The sequence below is a fragment of the Hippopotamus amphibius genome, chromosome 5 (assembly GCF_030028045.1).
Source record: "Hippopotamus amphibius kiboko isolate mHipAmp2 chromosome 5, mHipAmp2.hap2, whole genome shotgun sequence".
Taxonomy (NCBI): Eukaryota; Metazoa; Chordata; class Mammalia; order Artiodactyla; family Hippopotamidae; genus Hippopotamus; species Hippopotamus amphibius.
The window spans coordinates 167,251,091-167,263,394 of NC_080190.1; the positions used below are offsets into that span (position 1 = coordinate 167,251,091).

General features: G+C 50.1%; 1 protein-coding gene across 2 annotated transcripts in view; it reads right to left on the reverse strand.

Moving 5' to 3' along the window:
* The window catches only part of ZFAT (zinc finger and AT-hook domain containing), a 174,830-nt gene that overhangs the window by 60,223 nt on the left and 102,303 nt on the right, over positions 1-12,304 (reverse strand). For both annotated transcript variants that reach the window (XM_057737087.1, XM_057737088.1), the window contains one exon: positions 3,318-3,406. In XM_057737087.1, the coding sequence (XP_057593070.1) occupies positions 3,318-3,406 (89 nt within the window). The remainder of the gene's footprint in view (positions 1-3,317; positions 3,407-12,304) is intronic.

Consider the following 12,304-nt stretch of genomic DNA (forward strand, 5'->3'; position numbering starts at 1 on the left):
GTTTAATTAAACTATGATACTCATCCTTATGCAGCCATTGAAAGTAGTTAATAAATGTATTTTCATTAAATGGGAAAACGCCTATGAAATGCCGATAAAGAAAAAAGGCAATATTTATAATGCCTAAAGTATGTAGGTGCCCTAGTCCGGCCTTTGACTGTGAGGTTACTTAGCAAAACATCTGGCCACTCATCTAAGCCACATTCTCCAAGAGAGCTTTATCACTGATAAAACTGACATTTTAATCTCCATCAAAAAAAAAAAAAAAAGGCTCATTTACAGTGTGACCTCAATCATGTCTAAAAAGATATCCAAAAATTCCCCAAGGAAAAGGACCAAAAAGCATTTTCCAAATCTTATTTAGTGAACACATTTTAATTTCATTCGTAAAATAAATATATAAATAACACTATGTAATTTTAAAAGGCAATAAAGGAGTCTGTTCTTATTACAGTGTGTCCTGACACAAATTATATATTGAAAATTACATATCTGGATCTGGAAAGGCAAACTGGTTTCCTCTAGCAAGCCAACTGCAGTGGATCAGCAGTGTCTGCCCAAGATTCCGAAGTCTCATCTCGGATCAGTAAAACAGTGAGGCTTGATTTCTTTATAACGTTTGCCGTGGGTAGGAAAAGGGAACGTAGGAGATGTGTACTACATATTTTCTGATATGGATGAAAACTTTCTACCACACAGATGGATGTGAAAGAGAAGAAAAAAGAGTGGGGGGATGCATTGGGCAGAAAAATGTCCCCCCCTCCCCCCCGCCAAAGATGACTATGTCCTAATCCCTAGAACCTTATGTGGCAAAAAGGAATCAAGAGTACAGGTGGAATTGCAGTTACGGATCCTCTGACTTTAAGATAAGGACACTGTCCCCAGTTATCTAAGTGGGTGCACTGTAACCACAAGGGTCTGCACAAGTGGGAAGAGGGAGGCAGAAAAGCAGCAAGAGGAGGAGAGAGACGAGGGATGCTCACCTGGATGCGAAGACAGATGAAGGGGCCAGAAGCCGAGAAGTGCAGATGGCCTGTAGGAGCCGGAAGAGCAAGGAAGTGGATTTACTCTTAGAGCCTCAGAAAGAACACGTCACGTGGACGTTAGCTCAGTGTGACCCGTGTTGGAATTCTGAACCACAGAACTATAAGATAAGAAACTTGTATTGTTTTAAGTTCAAAGCTCGGGTAATTTGTCACAGCAGTAATGGAAACTAACACGGGTGGACAGAGGGGAAAGGGAAAGGGCCATCACTGTTAGGATGAGGGTGGTGGGCAGGAATCAATTCTATGTTACCTCGTCAGCACCAGTCAGCTGAGAAGCAAGACTTACGTGCGTGTGTACGAGAAGAGCACCCTGAGCTGAAGGAGGGTACAAGCCCAGGGCTACTTAGTAGGTCTCCCTCAGGCTGAATCTCATCCCCAGCCGGGGCACTGCTCAGCAGGGCGATGCCTACATCCACAGGGAGCCCGTGGGAAACCGGCCACCACCCAGAGTCCAGCTTAGTCGGGCTCCCAAGGCCCCAAAGTGTAACCATGTGACAGCAGGAAAAAGCTGTGAACCACACAGGAGACCATCGATCAAACCAGCCCCAAATGCATTTCTTCTGCACATAACCCAAAGCTTCCACAAATCTGAGGAACTAGTCAATGAGGATTGCAGGGCAGAGAAACTGTCTGGCTGTGTCTGGTTATTAGGAAGGCAAGCTGCTCCACAGTGAAACCAAGGGATGATGAGACGTCTAGCTCAGATTCTGGAACAGCAAGGACAGAAATCAACCTCCCTAGGTCAATGTTTCTCGTCTATAAAGTGAGACTGCTCTAATTCTGCATCCTCTAGTCCTATCATTGCACTAGTCTAAGAAAATCCAGAGTCCCCCAAAGAAACACATCTGTGAGCTGTGGAATGCGACATAGCGCTCTTAATTTTAATTATGTACGAAGTGTGCAAACACGGGACATCCTGATCGAGACATTTCACCCTCCCGCCGGGTGACACGTGGGTCTCGCCTAAGAGGCTCGTGTTCAGGGCAGGCCTCAAAGCAGCTACATAAGTGACAGGCGCGGCAGCCTCAGGCTCCCCAGCGGCCCCCCGCCAGCCAACAACGAGGGATGAAGAAGATCAGGTGAGAGACACTCAGGCCTAGGACTCGGAGGCAAAGCCCCACTGCTCACTCCCTCACCTCCTGGACAGTCAAAGCACAGGAGCCCTCACCCCCCACGGGCCACCCGGTTTCTTAACGACAAGAGAGGAGATCATGAGGCGTCCTGTGACTTCATCCCGAGGCTGTTCAGAGCATCGGATGACCTTGTCATCAGGGAGGGTCCTCGTCACTCCAGAAGGGGTGACAGACGGCACAGGCTGGCCGCTGTCATAACAGCCACTGGAGCCCGTGGATATGGGCGTTGAGGAAACAATCGTGGGGGTCATTTAACGTGTCTGAGATGCAGGTTGTTCAGCTGTCCAATCAGGCAATGGTATCTACTGTGTGGAGATCAGAGTTGAGGGGGGTGACATTCCTGGCACAGTGTGGGCACACAGTAGATGCTCAATAAACGCACCTCTGAGTGTGTTGGCCCAGGGTCCCTTCCACGCTTCACCACCCTTTGGGACCGAGCAGCGGACACGATCTCAACAACCATCTCAGAGCCCCCATCTCCACGTGCACACGCCGGCGGCAGCATCATTTTAAGGATCACGCTGCCGAGTGCTGAGCAGAACTTTTTATAAAACAAATTCACTGGACCAGAGTTCTCGTTGTCAATAACTGCACCAAAAGCAGTGGCCCAGGGGATAATACCATCTATATGAAAGAAGTATCAACTGGAGGTATTAACAGAATAAGGAGAGGTAAGGAGAGCCATGGTCTCCCGAGCCCCTGAGACAGGCCGGTGCGTGGCGGGCTCATGAGCGCCGTCTCCAGCTCTTACAAGCACCTGACAGCCAGGCATCATCACGCCTGCCATATCAGGGGTCCACCTGAGGCAAACCAGGATCTGACAGCGCACATGTGTCCTTAAAGCACGTACTCTTTGCTCTAAATCACTCCCGTTTTTTACGGTGAGAGGGGGCCTTTCTCTAGTCTGTGTCCCCTTACACGCTGTTCCTGGACTTGGTTCCCAAAGCAGAGAAGCGCTACACTTGCACAAGGAGAGGGCGTGCAGTCAGCCAAGCCACGCCCCAGATGCCACACACACCGGCTGAGCAGGCCCGGAAGGGAAGGGGACCCCCAAGCAATGAAAGGAGACTTTCCGTCTTTATTTTGAAAAGTGGTGCCCTTCCCACGTGCGTCTCTGCTCCAGCGCCGAGCCCCTTACCTTGAAGGAGGCGTGCTGCTCCATGTGCCGCAGCAGCTGTGGCTTCTGGGCAGCCGTGTAGTCACACACCGTGCACTTGAACTGCTTCCCTGAAAAGAAGGGAGAGGAAGGTGAGCGCCACCGGGCCCACAGCCCCTGCGTGTAGCGGAGTGTGCATGAAGGCACTCAGATGCCCCCTGTGCCATCGGGGGGTCCAGAAGCTTGGGGGGGAGCCGGCAAGGAAGCGCACAGCCGCAAGGCAGCACGCTGGGCCTAGCCCAGGGGGGGCTGGGGGGCAGGACGGCAGGGGGCTCAGCGTCTCCCTAGGAGTGCAGACGCCATCCAGAGAACGTGCAGGATGCCCTTCAGCAAGAGAAGAGATCTGTGTGCTGCAACTCCCAACTCTGGTAGGAGCGTAAAAGGCAAACTGGAAGGGATGCTAGAGAGAAAACTACAGAGAAATGTGAAACTCTGGTGAGAGGATTAATGTTTCAGCAATGTGTAAACATTCAGCAACGCGATGAACAAGCCCACACGTGAAATGAGTGGGTATACAGGGCCAGCTCGCTTCTTACCCCCAATGAGCAAACACAAAACCTCAACCTGCAGGAATACAAACGCGCAGCCGAATATAAACATGACCTATTTCTCACAGCAGCAACGTTCAGCACGCAGCTTCTAATGGCTCCAAGCCTCCTCGGGAACAAGGACCCCGGCACGCGGTACCACAGAAACACCGGCTCCCTCTGGGGACCTCTCCTGCCTTCCTTCCCGGACGAGCCAGGTGAGAAAGCCGTCCCCTCTGCAGCCTCCACGCTCCTGTCCTATTTGCCCCTGAACCCACCCAAAACTGGCCGACAGCACCGGCTCCCTCCAAAACCCGGTAACCATGGTAACCGTGACACCAAGCCAATGGCGGATTTCCGTCCTTACTGACAGGACTCTACAGCACGTGGCTCTGCTAACAGGCCATGCTTGGGAAACCTTCTGCTCCTCTGATTCCACGCCACTACTGTCTCTCCGTGCCTCTGACTAACCATTCTGCATATCCTCTCCCATCTACAGCTTTTATACACTGAGGTCCCAGAGTGCTCCAGCCCGCACTCCTGTTCTTCTCTTTCTACGAGCATCCTTGCAAGCAAACCTTTGATGTCAAAATCTACATCTTCTACTCATACTTTTACACTTTCTACCCTTTCCTGAACCTGAAATCTGAGTATCCAACCATCTGCTGGGCTACTGCTTAGCTGTCCCAAATGTCCTAGTTTGGACTCTCTGTCTCACCCAACAAATGGTTTCCCCTCCAGACTTCCTGGTTTATCACCTACCTGATTGTCCAAGTCAGAGACCCAGCAGCCTTCCTCAACATCTCCATGACCCCAACTTCACTCACCTCATTTTTTCAGCAACCAATTTCAACTCCCAGTATTTTTCTATTTCTCTCTGTTTCTAAAAGCTCCACACTGGTTTAGGCCTTCCTCATTCCTTTCCTGGACAACAGCAAAATCCATTTGAATTGGTTTACCTGCCTTCAGGTAACCTTCTCATCCACCTACCACCCACCCAGCATCCCCCTCCTTCCATCCATCATCCATCCATCCATCCTGATACCCCATCTCCCATCCTTGACCTAACACATAAACTCGTCCACAGCCCCAGCTGTAGAGCCCACCAATGACTCCAACCACAGATCCAAGCTGAAGTTCCAGAGCATGGCACAGAAGCCCCCAGAACCAGAACTAACTCTGCCATCCTGACTCCTCTCTCTGACTTCCTGTTTTGCCTTTGTAGTCTAAGAACCCTGAGGCTCTGCTAACATTTTCCATGCCTGGGATGCACCGTCTGTCTCTTGGCATTTGGTCATTCTTCGCTTTAACTCAAAACCCGAATTGAACAACATCGCTGCTGTAAGCGGGCTGGTAAGAACCAGCCCCTTGCAGCTCCTACACACACTCTCCACACACTCTGCCCGTGCCCCAGCCCCCTGGCACTGTCATGACCTGCCATTGGCCGCCCATCAGCAGGACTGTGTCTTTCTCATCTCGGCACTACTGGCACCTAAGTGCGTGACACACACTGAACATGTTCTGTGCATTTTACTAAACTGAGCCGGGCAAGAAACAGAAAAGAAACTTCGTACATCTTACTTGAATAATGCTTTCAAAAGCAGTAGCGAAAGGGAAATGATATAAACCTGTTAATAATGCAATTGCACCTATCATTCCAGGCGAATGACCCCCAAACTCTAGATTCTACTAATTCTGCAAGTCCAAAGTATGAGGAAAACTTTTTCACAAGTAAGGCAGAAAAGTCATAATTAGAGAGCAATTAACACCTTCCCTTAAACACATTATCAGCTTTTTCAAACAGGAGGGCTACGCCTTGCTACACATCTTCCATGTAGGCTGGGACACCCATACTTCTCCACGGGTGTGAGACTCGCCCAAGCACACCATGACTGTGCCAGGCAGCCTGGGCAGACTGGCGTCTGGGTGCCCCACCGGCACAGTGTGGGGAGGAAAGCTGACGAACCCATTCTCCATGCTGATAAGTATTTTCCCTCCTTACCAACACACCTGGATCAAAGAGCAGGAGATGACGTGCTAGGAACGATCAGCGCCTGGAATGAATGGAATCAGCTCGCCTGAGCCCCAGAGTCAGCCTTTCGTGGACTTACTCCCAGGGCTCTGCCAGAGGCGAGGGAAGAAGGCAGCTCCTGAGAGCCGTCCCTTACGAGGCGTCAGAGCACCGGCAACAAACAATAGTCACGTTTCCAGCTGCCGCTGACGCCCCTGCCCAGCAGGCCTGGGAGAGCACTTGACGTAATCTTCTGCTGCCTAATCAAAACAAGGCAATATAGATGCATGACTAATCATAAAGAAGTAATGATTTGAGACTATCAGATTGTTTTCCATCAAGATACTCCTGAAAATCACAGGGAGAGTTGGCTAGAAAATGCAGTATTTACCTGAGGTTAGAGGGACCGCAAAGGGCTGGTAGATGCACAGCAAGTGGCTGTATCGGATGTGAGTCACAGAGCAGCCCAGGAAAAGAAAGGAATGATGATGAAGAAAAAACACGGCGGATTTTTTTTTAAAAACTTAACTCGTATGGTATAGCACGTGACTGGCTGGCTCTACCTATGGAGCTGCTGGCCGTCAGTAGCCGTGCCAGGACCTGGCGTGTCTGATCTCCCCACATGCACCCCGCAGCGTGGGGAGGCAGGCAGGGTACCCCTCTTACAGGTGAGGAACTAGGAAGAAGCAGCCGAGCAACTTGCCAGGTTGTGAAGCAAGTGGTGGCAGAGCCTGGATCTGGACCCAAAGCCCCGACTCAGCTACATAGCAATCCTCTCAGCTAATAAAGACACGGCATGGTTTCCCCAAAGGGAGCAAAGAATTTACAAGAGCAAAGGGCACATCTGACCCACACACATACTGGTCGGTCGCACAGGATGCGGCCCCAAGACACACCAGTGCAGGGGGAAGGGCATTCTCTGACAGGCTCTCCAGGCTCCCCTGTGGGGCCCGGGGCCCCTCCTCTGCTACTCAGAGGCCCCATGAGAAAAATGGGAAGGAAACCCCTGCCTGAGGCCAGGATGGGCTCAGACACTGGGTGGCAAGCACCTGAAAAGTGGTCCCCTGAGAGAGGAGGCTGAGGGTGTGTGCAGGCAACCCAGCAGCGGACCCTTCTCTGGCACAGCCACTGGGGCAGCATCCCCCAAATCCTATAGCTCTGACCTCCCTGACACTCTCAGGGACAATCCAAGGAGAGGTCTAAGCCAGCCTTAGCGAATACGTCTTAAATAGAAAGAATACAAACAGAGAAAGGAAAACGATAACTTGTAAGTAACTTAAAATATCAGAGAGTTCACAGAAGGCCTTCCTCCTCCCACCCCCAGCAAGCTGCGACCACCTGACAAGGGCTGGCTGGACCCTCCCCATCACCTCCTGCACTCAGGCACGACCCTCGCCCCTCCCTCCTCCCCAGGGACACAGCACCCCCACGCCACCTCCAGGCCCTTGTGCTTGCTGTTCCGGGGCCTGGGTGCCCTTCCACACTCTGCTGGCTGGTTTCCCTCTCAGGACCACCCCGTTCAGGGGTATCACCCCCAGCCTCCTTTCCTGATTCATTTTTGACATCCCTCATCTTGTAACATTTTCATATTGAAACGGAACCATTTCATATTCCTGTTATCATATCTCAATTTTCTCAATCTTTGAGATAGTTTCATATCTCAATTGTAATATACCCCCATTTTGTTGATTTGTCTTATTTCTCATTTAGCTTCATGACAGTAGGAGTTTTGGGGTTTTGCTCTGGTTGTTGTTTGTATTACCTGCTGCTGTATCCAAAGTGCCTAATTCCCCAAGCGGCTCACCGAGTCATCTCTGGTTGGTCTGTCTGATGCCCTCGCTGGGTCGCAGGTACTTTGGGGACAGGGACAGTAGGCTTCTCACTCCACATCCTTGTGCCCAGCAGTGAGCGCATGCTGGCTGTGAGGCGAGCAGCACGTCCTGGGCCGTCCCAGCACGATGTCTGCTCAGCCACGTGCCCTCTCCCTCCCCACAGTCACCACCGTCACACAGGGCACCACGAGAGCCTTGTAGCAGCCCTGCCCGCCATCCCTCCACCCCCAGCCACAGACGATGGGACAGCAATGGACCAGTGACCCAAGCTGAGCCAGGACTCTGAATTGTCAGGATCTGAAGCGTGTAACTTGGGAGCTATCGGTCATTACATTTTTCACTCTGTGGATGAAACAAGAACACAAGCCAGTTTGCAAAGGGAGACAGAATATCAGAACGAGGAGGCAGAAAGGAGCAAAGGTGAGTGATGAAGACACCCACTCAGCAAGCAGGCCCTGAGGAGCCACTGCACGTGGGGACCAGGCCTGACCCCGGAGCACAGCAGTGGGTGGACAGTGGACCCCGGCCCTCATGGAGCTCACGGCCTGTGTGGACAAGAAGCAAAGAAATCACTACGAATCACAACGGGCTACGGAGGAAACAGACAGGGTGACATGGTGGAGGCCGAGGAAGCCAGGACGGGGGGTGGGGGTGGCGGGAGTATGGCCGTGGGCTGGGCCATCAGGGAAGACCTCTGTGAGGAAGCGACGGTCAGGCTCAGGCGAAGGATGCCAGGGCCCGGCCACAGGAAGAGGAGGTGAGGACAGTCCTGCGAGGAAGCAACCCAAAACACAAGGATCCCAAGTCTCTGAAGGATATAATAAATGTCCCTTTCCTGTTTCAGTAACCTCAAATGAGTTTCTGTCAACGGCGACCAAAAGAGTCCCAGCAAATACAGCTGCTGCATGAATCAGTGGGCACAAGAATGTAGAACGCCAAGACTCCTCAAAGCAAACACGTAAAAAAGGACATAAGCAAACAATGCACTCAAGAGAGGATTAAATCCAATTTAATTAAATCAAAAGAAGTCCAGTGACGGCAAAGACAGCACTATGAACCCGTCAACATTACAAGTTCCTTCTGTACGTCACTTATCGAATCCATCTAATCCTCTAATTAACCTGATGGATTTCATGATTATCAAATCACTAAAAAGTATCATAAAATGGTAAGATTTGATCTCCATTAAACTAAGAAACTGAACATGTCTAACAACATGTGGTGCTAAAAATGAAAGAGCTCCATGAGAACACTGTCATGTTTCTGGTACAATTTTTTGAAAAGTCAGCAGACAGTGCAATGCACGATTAAAACCACCAAAACAAAACAGGCATCCTGCTCCTGGAAATGTGTCCTAAGGAATTAATTCTAAAGATGGGAAAGTTTACATGCAAGAAAGGGTTCCCTACAACATAAGCTGTAATAATGGGAGGAAAAAAGAAAATACATTGTGCCCCAAATAAGAGAATGGTTTTGTAACTCCTGAATCACCACCTTCATGGAACATTTACACAACTCTTAAATGTATCATTCGCAGACTCTACAGGAGCAAAAAATAATAATAATTTTAAAGCTAAAAGAATATTTATCCTTTAATCACAACTATGTAATCAGTCCATATGAACTTGAATAAAGATCGAAAAAGAATCTTTAAAAGAGTAATTCATCTGTTAGGGGACAGGACTGCGTGAACACTTGTTGGAAGAGGTTAGATTTTTGTGACTGTGGTTTTAATATTTTCTGTGCAACAGAAAAGCATTTCTGATAAGTCAGCACCCATCTCTGAAAGGCTGCAATGTTGCATCCCATTCCCTATTGTCCACGGTCTGGAAGACGTGCTTTTCAATGCGGAACCATAAAGTAATATCAGTGGTTCCCGAACTTGAAGTTCAAAGCGTTCACTGCCTTTTAAAACACCGCCCAGCCCTGACTAGCCGTACACTGATTTAGGCCTCTTTGCCACTCTTCCTCGCAAAAAAAAAAACCAGTGGCCTAATTTTGTGAATCACCTCAGGGTGGTCATTTCTTGCCTTCTAAACAGTCAGACTGAACCTTTCTAAACAGCCGGAAGTCCTTCTGAGCCAATTCTCATCAATAAGGAGAACAAAAGGAAGCTGAGTCATACCACTCTCGGGTGAAAGTCTTTTGAGGAAAGCATTCCAAGCCTACTGCAGAAACATGGGCACAGTGAGAAAAGCTAACTGCAGGAACAAAGGCTTCCTGGTTACAAACTACAGAACTTAGAATCTCAGTTACTTACGAAATTCTTCTTATTTGATCCAGAGGCCCAGATGTTTAATGTCAAAATCACAACAACCTAGATGAACTTTACAAATATAACGTGAAAAGGAAGAAGACAGACACAGAAGAGCACTTTTATACGAATCAGCTTATACGAAGTTCAAAGACAGGACAGATCCCCCTCCGATGTCAGAAGTCCAGGTAGTAGCTACCTTGTGGAGGAGAGAAGGGGAACAGCGTGGGGGGTGGGCGAGGAGGACTCCTGAGGGGCTGGCAACGTTCGCGTCTCCTCCTAGGACGTGGTCCCACGGGTGTGATCCCTTCATGATAACCCACTGAGTGGAACACAGCAATTATGCATTTTTTGCATGTGTATGCTGCTTTAATTTTAAAAAGGTGAAAACAACAACAACACAAGAATGAAACAGTCAGGCTACCTTCCCCAGGAGGGGCTCAGGAACTGGCACCCGATCAGTTCAGAAAAGAAAAGATGTGTCAGGCAGTTCAAAGATAAAGTCTGAGGACTGCACGGCAGCATGGACGCTGCTGGCTGCTGCTGCAGGTGGTAGGAAGAAAGACACGAGAAGCATTCTCCACGCCTGTAACCTTCAGCCAGCCATCCTCCTGAGTGCCGGGCCTGCTGGAGCTTTCCACCGCAGAGACTGCCGCTCGTTCTGGAGCACAGTGTTTCACCAGCAGCTCCTATTTCCCTCAAAATGTGTGATGGTGCAACTCCCATTCAAAGATGGGAGATCGGGGGGTAAAAATTCACCTCCACTACTTCTGTTCATCCCTCAAAAGCTGAGGTACCATCTTTGCACAATATCCATTTTCAAGTTTCCTCTGGGAGGAATCTGTTTCTCTAACTTGGGCTCCTCAGCCAGTACTTCATGGCCGACTGGCTGATGGAACAGAACTGATCTCTGACCTGTGGACACTGGCTGGGCCTGGCAGTGGGATGCTGGCTAAATCAGGTACCACCAGACATAAAGGAAAGCCCAGGGTCTGGAGGCAGGCAATCCTGAGCTCGGCCGGCCCTTGACTCAGGTCTTAACTCAGGCAGAAGGGTACTCAGCTTGTCCTGGCAGGCAGAGGGGACAGGATTTGGGGGTAGGATGGGGGAGAAAAGGAACAGAATCCCTGCTATTCTGCCTCGGGTTAGACTAAGAGAGGTGCCCCCAACCCTGGGAGGGTTAGGACCGCCCTTCCTGCTCAATTTCCTTCTGCTCTGGAAGGAAAGCTGAATGTGCAGGAGGGCAGGGCTGGGGAAGGCGGCGGGGGGCAGTCGAGCACCTGCCCTGCTGAGGCTGCTATGCTCAAGCTGGAGATTCTCCTGAGTACAGGAGATGGGCCCTGATCCTAAAAATAAAGACAGTCATCCGGACCTGCTGGCAGCTGCAGGGGGCCCACTCCAGGATATACAAAGCCCCAGCCTTGTGACCAGCACTTAGAAAATGCATAGCACCTCGGTGAGGACGTGGTGAAAAGGGAAAACATACACTGTTGGTGGGAATGTAAACTGGTCCAACCACAATGGAAAACAATATGGAGTTTCTCACAAAATTAAAAACTGATCTACCATATGATCCAGCAATACCACTGCTAGTACATACCCAAAGGAAATGAAAATAGGAGTTCAATGAGATCTACGCATTCTGGTGTTTACTGCAGCATTAGTCACAATAACCAAGATATGGAAACAACTTAAATGCCCATCAATGGATGACTGGATAAAAAGGATGTGACAGGTCTTCCCTGGTTGCACAGTGGTTAGGAATCTGCCTGCCAATGCAGGGGACACCGGTTCAATCCCTGGTCTGGGAAGATCCCACATGCCATAGAGCAGCTAAGCCCATGCACCCCAACTATTGAGCCTGAGCTCTAGAGCCCACAAGCCACAACTATTGAGCCCATGTGCCACAACTACTGAAGCCCACGTGCCTAGAGCCTATGCTCCACCAGAGAAGCCACCGCGATGAGAAGCCTGTGCACCACAGAGTAGCCCCACTCACCACAACTAGAGAAAGCCCGTGTGCAGCAACAAATAAATTAATTTTAAAAAAAGACACGGCAGGACTTCCTAGGTGGTGCAGTGGTTAAGAATCCACCTGCCAAATGGAGGGGACACAGCTTCGATCGCTGGTCCGGGAGGATCCCACATGCTGTGGAGCAGCTAAGCCCATGCACCACAACTACTGAACCTGCGCTCTAGAGACCACAAGCCACAACTATTGAGCCCATGTGCTGCAACTACTGAAGCCCGTGTGCCTAGAGCCCATGCTCCACAAGAAAAGTCACGGCAATGAGAAGTCCATGCACTGAAAAGAGTAGCCCCCGTTCGCCACAACTAGAGAAAGC